General features: G+C 35.7%; 1 protein-coding gene across 1 annotated transcript in view; it reads right to left on the minus strand.

Annotated features, from left to right (window-relative positions):
• The window catches only part of LOC311591755 (protein disulfide-isomerase TMX3-like), a 33782-nt gene extending 13915 nt beyond the window's left edge, over positions 1-19867 (minus strand). The window contains exons 1-9 of the mRNA XM_084803405.1: positions 19680-19867; positions 18792-18846; positions 15142-15181; positions 13767-13890; positions 8605-8650; positions 7301-7381; positions 4862-4961; positions 4147-4224; positions 911-977 (exon numbers count right to left, since the gene is read on the minus strand). Coding sequence (XP_084659531.1) covers positions 911-977; positions 4147-4224; positions 4862-4961; positions 7301-7381; positions 8605-8650; positions 13767-13890; positions 15142-15181; positions 18792-18846; positions 19680-19776 — 688 coding nt within the window. The 5' untranslated portion in view covers positions 19777-19867. The remainder of the gene's footprint in view (positions 1-910; positions 978-4146; positions 4225-4861; positions 4962-7300; positions 7382-8604; positions 8651-13766; positions 13891-15141; positions 15182-18791; positions 18847-19679) is intronic.
• Positions 19868-20082: the final 215 nt, after the last annotated feature.

Raw genomic sequence — 20082 nt, forward strand, 5'->3', positions numbered from 1 at the left:
TCTAATACTCTAATGATGTAGGACAGTCATGTATCTGCCACACTATCCCCTGTATAAATTAAAGGACAGAAATAACTATGCAACATTAGGTGGGTAACGCAGGACATCTAATGTATAGCACTAGTGATAATTATGTATCAAGTTAGTTCAATTGAACACAATGACAAAAATTAGAGATGTGTAGTTTTCTCTGCAGTTATCAAGACATAAAATATAAGAAAATATCAAAACATGTTCCTTTACTAAAGCAAGGAAAATAATTTTTTTCTTCAGTGGTCCAACAATCAAGTGGTTATCTAAAAAAAATATAACCCCCATTTTTAAAAAGAAGGATAGTGAAACACAGTGAAAAAATTTCATTAGGATTTGCTTTGAATTACTTCAAAAGAAAAACAATAAAACTGAAACAACTACAGTAAGGTCCTGTTAACCATTTATGAGTATGAGGGTTTTATTATATCTTTCTTTTTATGATGTATGGATGATATAAAAATAAAATTTAAATAAAGTATTTTCTGACAGAGGGGGAGAAATACCTAAAGAAGGTAAAGAGTTTCATTCTGCTGAGGATATTTTATTTTATCGGTGTGTGATGAAAGCTAACTATCCTCCTAAAATTAAGTCTGAACATTTTAATGTATAGAAATTGAATACAGATTATTTCTTAAAGTGGCAAATAATTACACACACACACACACACACACACACACACACACACACACACACACCCTCAATGGAAGCAACTAAGAATGAAGTACATTGTTGGAAATCTACTGAAGGATTAAAAGATGATTCTATCAAATGTGATACTTTGTAAGTGGCAGCACTTACACAATATTTTATAAATGCCTGCTTATAACAATGTTTTAATTATGAAAGGCCTTATGTGAGTTAAAGCTTTGGAACTTACCATCATAAACAAAGTAAGTGTTGTCCTTGAAAACAAGCACAGCAGGAATCTCTTTCAGTGTCACATACTGCAGAAAAACATCAGAAGTTTGAAATTTTAACGCCAATAATTCAATTAGTACCTGTAATAGCATGATCTGGTGCTTTGTATTTGATTGCGAATTATTTTGTTCCAGAGATCTGCTTGCTTTCTCTTACAAGCACATTCTCCGGTACATCTTCCCTTACTGTGTAAATCTTGCTCTACCTAATTTAAAGGTGATTGGTTAAAAAAAACCGCTGAAGCCAGGTGTGGTGGCACACACATTTAATCCCAGCACTTGGGAGGCAGAGGCAGGCAGATTGGATCACTGTGAGTTCAAGGCCAGCCTAGTCTACAAAGTAAGTCCAGGACAGCTAAGACTACACAGAGAAATCTTGTCTTGAAAAACCAAACCAACCAAACAAACAAACAAAAACCAAACCAAACCAAAAAACAAAAAAACCAAAACCAAACAAACAAAGCAAACAAACCAAAAATCAAAAACCAAAACAAAATGCTGAAGCCTGGGCAGGGCAGAAGTGAGAGGTGGAGCTAAGGTTCATGGGGAGGAGATAGGAAAAGAAGCAAATGGCTTGGAGGAGCAGCTCTAATGATGGATGGAGCAAAGCAGCCCAGGTGAGAAACACGTGCAAGTATTTATGATTTATGGATGGGGGGGAAGTAGCCCAGATAGGAATTATTAGAGCAATTGGCATAGGATATGGGACTGGGAGATGAAGGGTAGTTGAGAGGGGAAATATTTGCTCAGCCCCAGGTAAAATAAGGCTTATCTAAAATCTATCAGGTGTCTGTGTACTTATTGATTTGGTAGCAGGTTAGAGAATAATACCACCATAACAATTACAGGCTTTTAATAATAAACATTATTAACCATTTTTATTTTCTACATTAAGTACCTACAATTAATTTCAAAAGCATTGAAAAAAACTAGGAAATAACCCCTCACCCACACTACTGAAGACTAGAAAGAGTACAATCTTAAATTCAGCTAAATTTTATGTTTTCAGATACCTCCCTGGAAGCATGCTGCCTGACATAAGAAAAGACAAGGACCACTCTTAAGAGTTTCTATAAGACCATGGATAATATTTTGAGTAGGAAAAGATGGAGGAATTCTGGAGCACAGAGCAGTAGGACCAATGCTTTAACAGTCTACCTAAGGATATCACTCCCCAGTACTCATCAGCTTTGTGATACTCAGTTACTTCATCTAGATTCAACTGCCTCAGCCTAGAAACTTAAAGCCAATGACAACATCTACCTCCCAGGATAATTATGGATGACATTAGGCAACAAGTACTCTCCAAACTACTTTTTAAATACTATTGGCATTCATAAGGAATCATCTAAAAGTACCTCCTTCTATTTTGTATGTATTTCAAACAGGTAAAATTATGAAAAATTAGGCTAGGCAATTACCCATGAGTATATGTAACCCAAAAGTAACAGTGAATAGATTCAGGTACATCTCAGCACAGAGGCAATATGATAAATGATCTTGCTACATTGTAACTAAAAATTACATAATACTATCATAATATCGGGTAGTAAAAAAGCTCTCAATCATGACTAGATTTGCCTTTTCTTGGCCACTCACCCACAAAAATGTTAGGAAGTTTCTGTGTTAGCATGAGGCATTGCTCCCTTCCAAAGCAATGAAGTGGCCTTTCTTGGAAGGACTTACAGCAGATAATCCATTTCCATATCTATCTCTTCCTTACATTCCATGGCGTTTACATTACAGGAGGTGCTGGTCTGCTCTCTATTGTTTTAGTTTTTTCTTTGTTTTTAAAATATAAAGTCTCACTGTAGCCCAGGCTAGCCTTGAGCTCCTGCCTCTATTTCCAGTTGTATAATAAATATCATGTACAGCTAATTCTTTAGCTTCAAAGAGATAGTGGTTACACAACTATTTGCATGTGCCAAAAATAACACATCTGTACACCAAAATGGAAGGATCTGACTGTAAAATATAAAAATTAATACTTAGATCTAAAAAAAGGAGAAATGACAAATTAAGGGTATGAACATTATGTGCTCTGAAAAAATAATATGTCTTCTACCAAAATAGGTAAACTGGAGTGGATTTAGATTGGCAAAAGTAGAGGTTCTTTAACATGTTGAAAACATTTCAGAATTTCCATTGTAACATAAAAACCTATGTACTAAAGCAATGGTTCTCAAGCTGTGGTCGTGACCCTTTTGGGGTCAAACTACCACTTCACAGGGATTGAATATCACACATTCTGAATATCAGACATTTACATTTTAAGGTTCATAACAATAGCAAAAATTATAGTTATGAAATAGCAATGAAAATCATTTTATGGTTGGGTTACCAAAACATGAGAAACTGTATTAAAGCATCGTAGCATTAGGATGGTTGAGAACCAGTGTGCTAGAGTACACTCTAAGTTATTTCATATTCACCTGCTTATTGACTCCCAAGTTCAAAGGTTAAGTGATCTGTGAATCTACTTTCACAATATTGTGCTCTTAGCACTTTCAAATGAACCGACTTGAGTTCCTTATGAACTTCACCTTCATTATACATGCTGTAAAATATACAACAAGAATTGTCTTCTGCTTGCTTCTATCCCCTTCTCACAGTGATATAGGAAGACTGGCTACTGTGCTGCTGTTCAAATATGCAAGTTATGCTCTTGTCTTGGGCATTTGAATTATCTCCTCTTTTCTGATATTCTATCCATAGACCTGTGTGAGGCTCTTTCACATCAAGCAGGCTTCAGTTCAAATATTTTCTGCTCACACCTCCCTCTTTCCTTACCTTTTTGGATCAAAAAAATTAAACAGCTGTCCATCCCTACATATCCCAACTCTCACAATGTCCACTTACTTTTGGTAGCATCTCTGGAGTCTTGTTTTTGTAGTATTTATTTACTACTGGGTGTGAGGGGCCAGGAGTAGACTGCATTTGCAACAATACATAATTTATTACTTAAAAGCACCTTTGGGGTTTGATATATATCACTGCTTACCAATATTATTTCATAAAGAAAGAAGGTCACCAATGTAATGTAACCACAATCTCTAAGTGCCATGATTGTGGAAGCATTGGTTCATGAATTATAAACAGTCGACATCAGTAGTAAAAAACTTTTCATACAACATTACAAATAAATCTGACATGTAGAACCAAATCAAAATTCATTAAATCAAATATTAAATATTACCTCAGGAACCACATCTTCTGAGGCAGAAAAGAAGTATGTATACACAATTAACTCTGAAGCAGCATCTATGTATTTCTCCTATAATTTGAACAGAAAAAGGATATCTTAAACATTAAAGATAAAAAATTTATTCCTTATTTAATAATCCAATTAACTATAATATACTATAAAGATTTCCTACCATGTTACCTTTCAGTGAAATAAGACACTATAACTAAAACAAATGTACTGTTGTGAAGGCAAACCACCATTGCAACTAAGTGATCCTACCCTCCCCTTCAAAAAGAGTTGATGAATTATAACACAAAGTCGACTCAGGTTTATTAATAGAGATTAGCAATGATGATTAATGATGATGGTGGTGACAATAAGAAAAGTATACACAAATACACATATACATTAAGTAAACTTAAGCACAGTGCTTTGCTTTAAAAAGGTAACATCTGAACAACAGTTTTCAGTCTTTCACTTAAAGTACGAAAAAGTGATGCAAAAAAAAACTAAGGCAGGCAAGCTTTATCCAAATTTCACTTAATTTCAATTTGATAATTTCATAATTGTAAATTTAGTAAGAGAGACTAAAGAAAGTGTTTTCATTGTGAAAAATAGATAAGCTAAAATATTTTGCTTCAAAGTTTTGGAAGAATCATAGCTGCATAGCAAACATAAAATTACAACATGTCTGTTCATGTGGAAAAAAAAGATAATGTCATACTTTTAAGGGTGATTCTCCACCAATATAAACAAAAAATACATGGTGCCTCTTCCGTACATGGTCGAACATTTGTTGACTTGGAAGAGGTCGAATCAGAGCCCTGTGTGAAAACAAAACAAATGGTAGTGAACTAAAGATAGAGCACAATTCATTCTTATGGGACATGTTTTAGCAATGTATTATCTGCACTTATGTATATCACCAAACCCACTCAAGTAAAATTTCAGCCTATGGTACTTGTGTACTACATAGTAAAATTCTATGTAGTATGCAAAATTAAATCTGACAGCTTCAAATCATTTTAGACATCATCGACACTATTTTAAATTAGTGAGATATAGAATGATCATCCATTTATAGTCCTTGGCTAAAAGCAAGACAATTCACCTGAGAATTCTTTCCTTTTCAAAAGCATACTTACAGAAATAGTATCCCAGGAGTCAACAAGAGTTAATATTTATATAATATGTGTCAATTTAAATACTACATACTTCTTAAGTACCCTATAGAGGTCAAAGTCCCAAGCTTCTAATTTATATTACTATTTATTTTCAGAAAAATAAAATGGAAGCACAAAGAGAAAGCTTTCCTACAAAATTTAATAAACAGTCATTTTTAAAACAAATGGATAAATGAATGACAATAAAGGTTACTATAAAACATATCACTTATAAAGTTAAGAGATAAAATAAATGCTTTCTTTTTAAAAATATGGTATAGATTATCATACTTTTAGTCGACAAAACTTATAAAATAAACAGAACCTATTTTGCGAAGTGAACACTTTCAAAACACACAGTTTTTAAGGTCATTGCATCATTCTCCCGAGCCTCTGCTTCAACCCTTCATAATTAACCAGCAAGTGATGCAACTCTAAACTGAGTCATGAAATCTCCCCTACTCCAGAGGCACTCTCACATCAGGAGAATCTCTTCTTACAGTTAAAGAAAAACGCAATCAATAACTGCCAAACATAAAACTACCTGAAGCCACAGGAGAGTCAAGTGTATATACCACTAGCGTCATTTACCTCAAATAAACGTGTTTCAAAATTTATTTATTCACACAGTAAATGAAGAGAAATATACAATCAAAATGAGAAAATACAGTTGAAATTACATATAAGAGTCACAAACTATAACAAAGATCATTCCTAAATCTGTGCATTTACACAAATATTTTGAGGCTTAATTTTACACCACGAACCTATCCTGTTTCAACCTCAAGCTATTTATAATTACCAATATATCCTATTAAGCTAATAAAGTGTGTAGAACTTTAAAGCCAATATAAATTGATCTTGACAAGTGCTCTTCACAAAGATACACATAAGCATATTACAAATATAATTATAAACACTGATATTCTTTACACATTAGCAAGATGTAGATATCTTGTTTTTTAAAAATCACATTCAAATCAGCAAGAACTGCTTGTGAAGGATCTACTTCCTGATCAGCAATAAGTCAAAGATTGGTAATTCAGTGCAAATGGCTCACTGGGTTTTAACTATGTCACTAGCTAAGCCAATACTGCCAGAATACTTTGCAGGTAGCATTGAAAAAAAATGTGATGGCAAAGAAAATTAATTTAGATGTATTTAAAAAAATATTTTCATCACCACAAACTAGAAATGAAACCCCAAGTCTCTAAGAGCAATAACATCTGGGCTTCTTTTAAGACTCTGAAATTAGAGAAGACGCTATGTAAGTTGATACACGGCATTACAACATAAGAACTATTTCTAAAAAATAAGATTCATGAAATTGCTAACAGATACTCCTAATTTCTTTTACCATGTTTCCAATTACTCATAACAACTATGGTCTGATAATACTAAGTAGAAACTTCCACAGGAACCAGTCCATAAGTTAAACTGTGCACTGTTCTGAATAACAGGAAGCCCCACTGTACACTGCTTTCCTTCAAAGAGTACAGAGACAGCCAGTAAATTACTCAGGGCTGTGAGCAAGTAATCCTTAGTTTGTTTATCAATGGAACAAAGTGCAGAAGTTAGTGACATTGGAAATCCAGATACTAAAGAAAGGAAATCAAGTGCTTCCTTTAAGTGAAAAGCGAGAAGTACAAGATATTTTGAAAGAAAGGAAAAAAAAACATTCATATGATCTGGTACTAGGCAGTTTCAAGCATCTCTGGGAGGAGTTGAGGTAGGGGCTTAGGATGTCCTTAATATATAGGACAGACTGTTATATCTATAATAAAAATTTTGAAAATATATTAAAATTCATTGGAGAAAAAAATTAACATAAACTATATCATCTATCTTTACAGAACTTCACTGCATATGCTATATAACCTTATATTTTCATAAATGTATTCAACACATTTAATATCTAAAATATGTATGTTCAATATAATCTACTAAAATACATTTCTTTCAAATACTAGAATCATATAGTAAAGGCTTTTTCAACTTACCCAGATACTCTGTGAGCAAACTCAATTATATCATCTTTAGTCCGTGGTCCTCTATAATTATATGCCAAGTCTCCCTTTAATCTTAAAAATAAAAGATAAGAATTGGAAATTAATCGTCCTCATATTTACTCTCAATCCTCCTCTACTAAAGTATAAGCTTAAAATGCATAAAACACTAAATAAGAAGAAGCTTTAAGAGCAGCGCACTTGTGTAAAGCAGAGTGTGCAGAGTCCCCTGAGAACCAGCAACTTACAATGCACAGGAAAAGGCAATGTGCCACATACACATCAGAGATACATTTTAATCTGTAGTGTAGAGTTATAGTATGAACCTTCAGAAAAGTGAGTAATTTGTACATTTACAGTCAAGAGCTTAAATCAGAGTAATTTTAATTATTCTCCATCAAGCGGAAAATAAAAGGACTAGGGACTAGATTATTTTGGTGGTAGCAAAACCCCCAACATGCATCATGAATTAGGCATAAAAATAGTTTTCCTAAAACACAGATTATCTTCCAAAAGACATGTCAATGAATAAATTTATATTTAACCAACTGTACAGATACAAAAGAGCAATTAATAGGCAAAAACAGAGCTCTTAATAACAAAGAGAAAGGACCATTAACATACACTGTAATAGAATAACATTTTCAACAAAACAAAACTAAAAACAAAGGAAAAATGTCAATTAAAAAAACCCAGACTAATATAAAAAATTGGGGGTTTTAAAATATTGGGGTAAAGTTAGTTTACCTAAAATAAAAAAACTGAAAAAAAAAATGGCTTAGCTGCTCACAGCACGAAAATAAGATTAATGTAAAAAACAGGAAAATTTAACAAAATCATTTTAAAACATTTTTTCCCAACTCACCACATTGTTTTCCAACTTAATTTCTCTAGTACACATAGATTAAAATGAATATTTATCATTTTTCTCTAATAAAGTTAGTGTCATTAATTATACAAGAATGAAATCTCTTAGATGTGATTTGCAGTGGCAAAGCAGAAACATACTGGGGCTCCTCAAGAGACCTTTCATAATTTATGATGTACACCTTAAGTGTAAGTGTAAGTGCATGTTACACAGTAAACATCCAGAACACATTTACTGAATTAGCTGTATACCACACACTTAAATATGAAGATGTATAGAGGTGAACTTTCTCACCTTTGATCGTACTCTTGGCTTAAAAACAATGGCTGAACCCAAACCTTTGCCCTCCAAAGAAAGTACTAGAATAAGTAAAATATAAGCAGAGTGAACTATTAAAACCATACAGACAAACATACAACACTCAACTTACAGCTTAATTGTTGGATAACCTCGAACTCCAAACTCTGAAGCAATGCCTTGATAAGAAAAAGAATAAATATTTCTAAGTTCCTTTTAAACTGAGAAAACTAAGTAATATGAGCCTTTTATTCAGAAAAAAGTATATCTATATAAACTTGATTGTTTTTAAGTATTAAATCTCACAAAGAAGAAAACCATGGCATTCATTATCTTATAATTATAGTCGTAGACTAAAATGTTTTGCAGTCTAGAAAGGAAATTTGCAAACATAATCCTTTAACAAGAACAAGGAATAGGAATGGTACCAGTGCAAGTGAGGCTGACATAATCCTTACTGTAAAGCCTGTATGTAGGCTGGAGAGTAAGCAGGGTTTTAGGGGCTCCACAATAGAAAGAAACATTTGAGGAAACTATACAATTTAACGTCTATATGAGAAATACTTTTAGCACTGATTCCTGGAAGAGTAGATATTTGTGTATGTGTAGATGTTTTAAGACATGCTAGATTAATTACTAATTAAAACTGGATAAAAAATTTGTCACTATTTGAAACAAAGAAAAATAAATCATACTAATTCAAAGTTCCAGTTCAAAAGTTCTATACACTGGGATTTGTTTCATTGTGTCTATTTGTTTCAGTCACAGTTATACAACTGAGAATAAGCTACTGTCAAATAATCTTATTTCTACATGACTGCTTTGAATAGCCCTCTTTCAAACCAAACCCAAATCATGTAACTACATACCAATATTCTACTTTATGGTTCTTCAACTTAAGTTCTGCAGTAGAAGTATTCAAAATGCCTTCAAAACTATTCTCATAACCTACTCTGAAATATTTTCAAATGATATGGCAGTGTGGGTGTCTGGATTCTAAACTAACAGTGAGTACTCAGGTAATCTTAACACAGGTAGACAGACCAAATATTGAGAAACACAATGTCCAAAATGCACAGGAGAGGTATCTATGAAATAGTCAAAAGTTTATAACTGTACAGACAACAAAGAATAACAAGGACAGGTGGCTTAAAAAAAAAATCAGTCCTTTATCAATTTAACTCTCAATTGCATCAAAATGTCTGTATTTAAAGTTTTGCGGTATTTAAGGAAGCATTGAGAATTATAAGAACAAAACTATGTGATCTCTAGACAGCAGTTTATGAATACTTATCAATGTTTATCAACATACTAAAAAGTACATTCTTTTTCTGTACAGTACATTGGAGACGGTATATTCAATGATAAAATAACTTATTTATGTTTATTGGATATTGTTTCTTTTCTAGTTTATGTACCGGAATAGCCCAGTTTCCCTTTGTTCAATGGTGTATTACCAATGTCTAGAATGTGTCTGGCATGTGCTGGCTTATAGGGAAATGATTCTGCAACTGGTACATACCATCATAGAAGGAACACTCATTAAGTTATCTTCTAGGTAAATGAATGCTGACTTTACAGCTTTTCTATGAAAGAATGACTTTTGTAATAGACCATGTTTGGCCTATTAAATTAGTGACAAGATTCCTAAGAGCTAAGAGCACTGCTTGCTCTTCCAAAGGTCCTGAATTCAATTCCTAACAACCACATGGTGCCTCACAACCATCTGTAATGAGATCTAGTGCCCTCTTCTGGTGTACATGCAGACAAAACATTGTGTACATTGTGGAGGAATGCTGAGTGAGTAATTGTATCAACCATCAATAAAGCGCTGCTTAGCCAATCAGCTAGGCAGAAAAACAGTAAGTGAGAGGCGGGACTTCCTGGAGGGGAGGGGACAGTTTGAAGGCTGGAGTGAGGAGAGGTTTTTTGACAGTTGGAGGAGGAATGGGTCATAGTGGCAAGTGCTTGGAATATATGTATGTTACAAGGCTTAGAATAGTTTGATTAGTTTATGAGCAGATTAGAATCAGTTCAGATTCTGCCCAGCAAAGTGCTGGCAGCTTTAAAGTTTCAGTCTCCCTGTGTCAGTTATTTGCTTTGTAGGCCGAAAGGATACAAAATACTGTTAACAGTAAATAATTATTAAAAACATCTTAACAACAAGAAGAAAGAATGTATTACTGCTCTGGTTGGGCTGTAAGTTGGAAGGGGAAGTAGAAGAGTTTCACTGGTCTATATCCACAGAGTGTATCACACAAGGTAAAATACTTGGCAGGTGACAGTGTTCCATATGTATGAGTTTCTCTTTCCCCTTTCCCAAAGATATGCAGTTTACACAAGATGTGTTAAATGCATATTTTCTGTGTGGTCAGCTCTATATAACAATGTTTTGTGAACGAGAAATATAAGCTGTAATAATCACACCTATGAAATTAAAATGTACCAATGGGCATGGAGGCATACATCTTTAATTCCAGTACTTGAGAGGCAGAGGCAGGTGGATCATTGTGAGTTCAAGGCCAGCCTGGTCTACAAAAAGAGTTCCAGGATAGCCTGGGATATTACATAGAGAAACCCTGTCTCGAAAAACAACAAAGCAAAACAAAACAAAACAACAAAGTGGGGGGGGGGGAAGTCCCAATTAGAGTGGCTAAAAAGAAAATTATAAACGAATTCATAGCATGTAAAACACTTTCTCACCTGAACTACCAAACAAAATTTACTAGCTTTATACATGCAAGGGAGTGTTCTACCATCAAGGAATTCTATCTCTCACTTGGCTAATTTTCCTAATCACAGAACCCCTTTAAAAGGGTCAGTTAATGAATACTAAATTTAAAATATCAGATAATATAAGTGTTTTGAGTTAATGTAATATCTCTGAGGCATCACACAGTTTATCTTTAAGATATTTACAATTTAAATGCATTACATGTATTATATGTATTTTTTCTAATGACTTTTCTTTATATGTCCATTGTATTTTCCAATAAGTGATTCAAATGATCAATTAATCTGCCATTTTCCAGACTTTTTGGCACTTACTAGTTTATTTCTCATTCTCTAATAGGTTATTAAGCATTTCTTGGCCTAATGGAACTTGTTTGACCTTTAAACAATCTCTAAAGATTGGAATGGAGGCTCATAAATAGTTAAGAAGTATAATCTGATTGAGTGGACAAGTGAATGATTGCACCATAAGTAAATATGTGTGTGAGCTCCTCTGAAGCTGAAATTAAATGTGGTTATGAGCCACCCACTGGATGCTTGGAACCAAACCTAGGTAGGTCCTCTCCAACAGTAAAGTGCTCTTAACCACAGAGCCATCTTGCCAGACTCTTCTAATACGGTCAAAAACTAATTCAAACATACCAATCCAAGCATATAATCCTTCCTCTCTACAACAAGGGTCTGCCAGTCATTTTATCTCCTTCTAGTATTCAAAAGTTCATTTATTTGGTTTAGTAATTCCAGCTCTGACAACTCATCTACATTCTAGATCACTAATTCACTAACATCAGTAAACTAAAAACTGCCAACTGAAACTAGCTGACAGCTTGAACATAACAAAAAGCAAAATGTCCTGCTTGCAATACAGCAGTACATCTAGGATTACAGTTTATCCCATCTATACCTTCAGCCTTGCAAATTACTATGAACATTATTTTTACTGCTCTGCTGTTTCCATTCAAGCCTAAGCTTCCAGGCCCCTACACAGAATACCTATAACATTTCATATAGATTATCCTTCTGTATGTATTGATCTTTTCCTTCATCTTACAAGTTTCTGCCCAAAACATTTCTTTTATCAAGTCATTTGCTTTTCCTCAAATGAGTTCTCTCCCTATTGACAAATGATAAAATGTAAAACTTTGCCTGACGTAGGAAACTCTTAATATGGCTCCTTCTGTATCATCAGATGCACTATCTACTACACCAATGGGTTTTAAGTATGAAACATTATGCAATGTTCACCACCCTAAAGATTACTGCTCCCTGATCGATCAAAAAACTAAAATTAGGTTAAGTGCTTCTTTCATAGCCACAAAATAGGATGTAAGAGTTGAGATTAAAAACATGGGCCTGTCTTGACCCAAAGTACAATCTAGAACATAAACTTACTGTCCTAAAGAAAAAAAAAAAGGACAGTAAGTAGCTGGGTGTGTTGCTTCATACTTGTAATGCTAGTACTTGGGAGACTGAGGAAGAAGAGTGATATGAGTCCAGGGACATAATAGAATGTTCCAGGCCAGTCTGAACTACAGGGAAAGAGCCTGTCTCATTTTTGTTTTATTTTAAAGAGAGCAAGCATACATATTGCCACATAACACAATTCTTTCCTAAGTAAAAGAGAAGGAAACTAATTTTATTGAACACAAAGGATTTTACATGTATCACATCATTCAAACTTCAAAACAGCCAGTAAAGAAATATCACAATTAAATGTTTACTGATAAAGCCAAAGCTTAGGATCTTCAGAAGCCTTCCCAGTTTCACACACAAGAGCAATAGGCAGTACCAACCTTACTGTCTCTGAAGCTCTTTCCAAATTGCTCTGATACCTCACACTTCTCTAAGCTTAATTTCTTCTTTTATTATTTCCCTTAAGACACTTCTTAATGAAGATTATGTTATGGGGCATGTAGTTTCTGTCACAACTCAGTTTTGACAAAGAAGCATGAAAATAATCTACATAACAATACACAAATGACTGTGGCATCGAATAATTCTATTTATAAAAATAGGCAGCAGGGCAGATTTGGCTTATTGTACTTATACTTGTCTCAGCTTCATTCAGTTTCTGCATCCATTTATTAATCTCATTTTCTACTTTCAATACCTTCCTAACCCTCACTTATTTTTTCTAACTCAGTCCACCTTTTAAACTTCTACTTATTTCCCTATCTTTTTTCCTCAGCTTGCACTTACAAAATCAACTTTTCTATAGTAGTCTCCTATAATATATTATGATCAATGTGGACTCAATTAGGAACAAACAATGGCTTGCATGTCTACACTATGATTAAGATTAGCTCACATGGGCTGGAGAGATGGCTCAGCCATTAAAGGCTAAGCTCACAACCAAAATATAAGATTAGCTCACATTATTTATTAAAATTTTAATAGCTAATTCATTTAACTCAAAGTATATAACCTTAAAGTATTAAGTTATTAAAGTTATTATGATAATTTTACATGATAAAACAAACATCTCTTCTACTCACCCTGAAAACAGTTTCAATTAAAATATTTCTATTATTAGAACCATAAAATAATTAACTATGAGCTTACTAGAATAGGAAGTAGCATCCATCTTTCCAACATTAACTGGAGAACCAATGCTTTTCATTTCAAGCCCAACTTCATTCCAAATCGGTTCTAGTTTTTTACAATGGCCACACCAGGGTGCATAAAACTATACAGAAAGAAAGAAAACACACTAAGAAGCTGCATCACTATGAGGATCAGTCATAATATTCAAAGAATTTATCCAAGCAATATAACAAAACAGATAAATATAGATAGATACCTCAAAACTAGTATTTTAACTTTATTTTAATTGACTATCAATATCTATTTAGAATAGAAATGTGATTGACTCAAAGTCTCTAATTCTGTGCAAATGTGTCCATGTTTATATAAAAACACTAAGTAAACAAGCATGTACCATACCACATACAATCTGTGTTCATAAAAAAATATGTTCTTAGTACAAAAAGTTAAGAGGTAGGTGAATTTCCTTAGTTCTATTGTTTTCACTAGCAGAGTAGAGGTGATCATTGAGAAATGTGACACAGGGACAAGTCAGGTTGATCAGAACCATAGCCCTTCATATCACAGAACCATCAGATTTAATTAGATCCCTGGGTTATATGATATTAACACAGTATTTATTTATTTTCATGAAATAAGGCTTATTTTTAAAGTTGATAGTATGGAACGTTCACACTGAAATAAAAGAAGAAAGATTTAAGCAGTAGATTCTCAGGTCCTATCTTCTACCTTAACAGTCACCAACTCTGCTATCTTGTTCTATTTCATGGATCGAACTCCCCCCCCCCGATATTTGTTAGAGCAAACCCCCAAATTTAGCTTTGCTCAGTATTGGGATGAAAGTACGTTTGATATTATTGTTATATTAATATAACTCAAGTTCTCAAAATAATTAAGAGATGAATTAAGTCTACACTGAAATCATAACATAATCTCCTTAAAATATAATCTACAACACCTCATTATAAGAAAAGGTTACAGCTTCCCACAGAATAACCCTATTCTCAGCATTTCATCCAAAATAAATTTCTGTGCCAGGCACTAGAAAATTCTCAGGGTCATTTAAATACAAAAGTCTAAGTACACAGGAGAAAGATGGGGAGATACTTAACCAAAATAGAAAAAAATCTTGAGTTCCATCAGTGAAAGAGTCTGTCTTACATTATATAAGATGCTGAGCAACTGAAGAAGTCACAGTGTCAACCTCTGCCCTTCATAGGCACAGACATACACTACGTACACTAACACACACAAGTGAATGCACACTTAACAAATATGCATGCATACATGTACACCCACATACATATGGGGGGAATACAAGTATCAGTATCTGAGAAAACAAATTTGTTCTCTTTGCAGAGAGCAAAATTGATACTTAAATTTACATACTCACATCAACAAGCCATATGTCATCTTTTCGATTATCTTTAAATCTAAAAACAAAAGGAAAAATAAATCTGATTTTATATTTCTGTTTACACTGTCCCTGCCAATAATATTTATTATTGCAATTGTATAATTTGTTTATTTATTTTTTAAAGATTTATTGATTATATATACAGTGCTCTGCCTGCATGTATACCTACAGGCCAGAAGAGGGCATCAGATCACACTATGGATGGTTGTGAGTCACAATGTGGTTGCTGGGAATTGTACTCAGGACCTTTGGAAGAGCAGTCAGTACCCTTAGCCTCTGAGCCATCTCTCCAGACCCCCTACAATTAGTATAATTTATAAATCTGCCACTTAAGTAAAAATATTGAACTAATCATTACAGAACAAAATCTTTGAATAAAAGTTTTACATAAAAATTTTACTCAGTGACTGTTAAATCTTATCCTATCCAGTAAACATTTTAAGAATTAAAATTGAAAATTGACCAAAAAAATAAAAAATCGAAAAACTATAAAAAAGAAAGAACTTTTTGGGAAAACCACAAATGCAGTCTGTTTCCTTAATCTGGTATTCCATTTGGAACAAGGGGCTCCTCTAAACTGAACAAGTATTAGTTTTTGCTTCTTGTCTTTATTCCATTAACAATACAGCAAAACTATTTACATTATACTTTGTTAGGTTTTACATGAACTCTAGGAATGAGTTAAAATACAAAGGAAGATGTGTGCAAGAGACATGCAAATAAGTTATATATATGTAATATGTGTAAAGACACATGTAAATAAGTTATCATATATAGCATATCATAAATTTATATAATGTACTTGAACATCCAGACTTTGTTAAAATCCCGGAACTAATCTCCAGGAGTCTTGAGGGATGACAATGTTTGTGTAAGCTCTTCACTCTTCTATTTTGAGCCTGTGCAGGAAATTTAACGCAGTGGCCTAAGGTTATACTTAGAAAACACTGCTTATAAGATTGGCCCCTTCACAGGACATTCTCCACAGCTGAGTGGAGAGTGGGGACTGACTTTCACACAAATTCTGGTGCCCCATATTTGACCACGTCCCCTGGATGGGGAGGCCTGGTGGCACTCAGAGGAAGGATAGCAGGCTACCAAGAAGAGACTTGATACCCTATGAGCATATACAGGGGGAGGAAATCCCCCTCAGTCACAGTCATAGGGGAGGGGAGTAGGGGGAAAGTGGGAGGGAAGGAGGAATAGGAGGATACAAGGGATGGGATAACAATTGAGATGTAATATGAATAAATTAATAAAATATATTTTTAAAAAAGATTGGCCCATTATTTTTATTAAGAACTTGGATTTTAGGAGGAATCCCATCATTTTTTGGTAAAGGATGCAGCTCTCATAAAATATTGGTGAAAAGCAACAAATCCAGAATTGCTGCATTGGGGTCAATGTCTGAGATTCACATTCCAGGCTATAATGAACTTGTAAAATTCCATCAGTTAGTTAGCTCAAAACTCTAGGGCCACCATCAGATGCAATGCTCTCAGAAAGTCTGAGCAGGACGCAAATACAGCAGAGCACCTAGCAAGGCGGCACAAAGCATGAGGATGTCAATGCACATCCAGAGACACATTACTGCATTTAGGTCTATAGTAATATTACAGACAATATAAGGGGTTCAACATGTTTCATCTGGTGAGGATGGCATGCCTTTAGGCTTCGGAAGTCTCCCTGCACAGGATATTTAGCTTTCACCAGGATGTGACAAATGGGGCTCCCCCCCCATACTGTTTTGGTGTCTTTTCACAGTTGGATTCCCTTTTCATGGAGCACTGTCTTGTATATCTGAGTGAAAACACTGGCTGGCACTATGACAAGATACAGTTCAGTTTTCACATTCAGGCATCAAGCAAGGTACTCTATTTTGTAATGAAAGAGCCTTCAGGTGAGCATCCACTTCAGGAGCAAAATGATTACCAAAAGTGAAACCTCCCCTGCTCAGGCAGTTACCATTATAAGAGCAGTGTGAAGCCAGGTGTGGTGGTACACACCTGTAATCTTAACATTCGGGAGGCAGAGGCAGGCAGATTACTGTGAGTTTGAGGCTAGCCTAGTCTACAAAGAGAGTCCAGGTCAGCCAGCACTGTTACACAGAGAAACCCTGTCTCAAAAAGCAAAAAAAGAAAAAAAAAAAAAGAGAGAAGTATGAAAAAGTGGTTGAAAGTGAAATACCCCACAAGATACCATTGAGTTCTTGCTATCAAAGAATTTTCCTTAAACATATAGTTTCTTTTTTTTTTTCCTTGTTGGGAAAACATATAGTTTCTATAAATAATCTTCAAACACAACTTCAATGCCCATCACTAGGACTAGAACCCATGGGATGTTCATACTTCTTTGTAATCCATAAGTACCTGTATTCAAATGACCATACTACTTACTACAGCCATTCTATCACACAGTTGGGTGCCAAGGTGGATAATGCGGACAAGGAACAAACTGAAATTGTCTGAAGAAATTGTTCTGTGAGTAAGAAAGTTTATTGTGCAAGCAGGATCAGGGTTTAGATTCTAGCACCCACAAAAAAAGCTAACACCATGCCTGGATCCTCAGTGTTACAGGGTAGGGACAGGAAGAGTGTTGGGGCCTACTAGATACTGGCCAGAACCAGGTTAATGGAAAGACCCCGTCTCAAAGACATAAAGCAGTAGAGCAGGACTACCAGAGTATTCGTCTGTCCTCTGCACAAGCATACAAAGGCTGTGCTCACATATACAAACTACAAACACACGCCCACACCATTTCACACAGAAAAGCAAAACTGGAAGTAATAAGTACTGATTCATCTACTGTTAACAATGAAAGATATAAGATAAAAAAGATAGTAGCTCCTTGGTAGGTGGTGTTTGTTTCCATCATGAAATAGTACCATACAAGTATCATGCAGATGAAGTACAGACAGGGAAATCTATCTCACTGATGAAGAACACAGAAGAAAAGATTTCTGCCTCTCTATAAGTAGAAAAGTAACTAAGTTAAAGACTTCAAAAAGAACATTTTAGTAGCAAAGTATATGAAAAAAATGCCAAAAAAAAATGTACCAACAAGTAGGCTAGGAATGCTGGTATACTTCTGAGCCTGGTTGGCATGGGAAGCTTGAGTCCTTGGCTACAAGTCCCTCCAGAGACTGATTGCACACCAAATCTGGTATGGGAGAGGCACCCATGTGGCCTGCCAAGGAAGAGATTGTTGTCAGTTGCCGTGAAGGCAGAAATACTGACCTTGAATTTTGCAATGAAGCTAGTTTTCCCACCTATTGTGAGCAAGATCTCACGAATAAACCTGTTATACTATAGATTAAGCACCGAATTCCAGCGCTAACTTTGTATGATTAAACCAAAAAAAAAAAAAAAAAAAAAAAACAATAAGGAGACTTTTGTTGGGTTTTCACCTTATAACTATTAGCAGAACTCTCTGCAGCACTCTTCCATTTTGCATGTAAATGGCAGGCACTCTATACAACTCCTGAAACAAAACTGACAATGTTAATATCAGTCACCACAGCACCTATTATTAAAAGATTAGATTCATGTGTGGATATTTAGAAGGCATCTGAGTTAGGCAAAGTTAAACAGTATTTAACAGTATTTTACACATATATGTATACTCACGATTCATTTAGATCTTCTACAAATCCTTTACAGACAGCCAGGTCAAGTAAAATAACTGGAAAGGACAAAATGTAGAAGATAAATGATTCATTACTTTGTTTTTACCTTTAGTCTAAATTGCCTATTCAATGTTTGAATTTTTTTTTTACTATCTATCAAAAAAAAAAACCAAACCTCACCAATGATCCATTACAAGATTTAAGTGACACAAAAGCATAATTAGTTCATCCAATCAGTAAAAATTTACTCTGCATGCAATCATATTGCAAGGGACAAGCACTATGAAAGTACATATAATAATAGTTGTTTGTTCTACATATTTCCACTCTCGTTTTATTTTTCCTTTTCGCTATTTTTCTGCCCTAGACATTAAAATAATTTCCCCTTTCTCTAGTAGCATTTATCCCTTCGATATAAAGTCCAAATACAATTCACCAAAATAGGTAGGAAAAAGACTCACACCTTAAGTAGGTGGCTGAATCAAGGGGTGAACCACAGAGAACCCAAATATCCGTGACAGCAGAGGGCTGAGAGCTTAAAAGACGCATGGTTTCTCTTTATACCACAGTTCTGGATATCTGACTAGGATCTGCCCTTAGGCATCATCCTCTTCTTTAGCTTGGGCAAGGAAAGCCTTTTACTGTAACAAGACCCTGTAACCTATGGCTAATTGGGGCTCGACATTCCTTGTCCGTCTACCAATGGAGTCACGGAAACTTCCTGGTCGCAGAGAAGGTAGCCGTACTCTCGGGGCGTCTGCGAGCGCAGAGTCCCGCTGAGGAAGCCCGACCCACAGAGGAGGTCGGATGAATACTCTAAGCACCCCGCGGCGCGACCCCGACCCGGCCCAACCTCCCACCGTTCCCCACCGCCCCGCGCGCTCCTCACCCACTGCGCAGAGCCAGAGGGCGGCCCAGCTCCTGCGCTCCGCAGCACTCGCCATGGAGCGTGGCGTGGACCCCGCGATGAGCGCGCCCGGAGACATACAAACCCCGGAGCCAAGGCCCGCCTGCCCGGAAAAGAAAGCAAGGAAGACCTGGGCGGTAGACAACGCCGGGGCGGGGCGGGGCGGGGCGGGGCGGGGAGGGGCGGGGCGGGGCGGGGCGGGGCGGGCTGGTACCCTTCAGGGTCCCGGTAGTCCGGAGGTCTTAGCCGCTGAGCATGCGCAGGACGCGACGCAGGCGCAGGGCGCGACGCAGGCGCAGGGCGCGACGCAGGCGCAGGGCGCGACGCAGGCGCAGGGCGCGACGCAGGCGCAGGCGCATTCGAGTTCCCACGGAGCCTTTTCTCC

Source organism: Acomys minous, assembly GCF_964271855.1.
Source record: "Acomys minous genome assembly, contig: scaffold_27, whole genome shotgun sequence".
NCBI lineage: Eukaryota > Metazoa > Chordata > Mammalia > Rodentia > Muridae > Acomys > Acomys minous.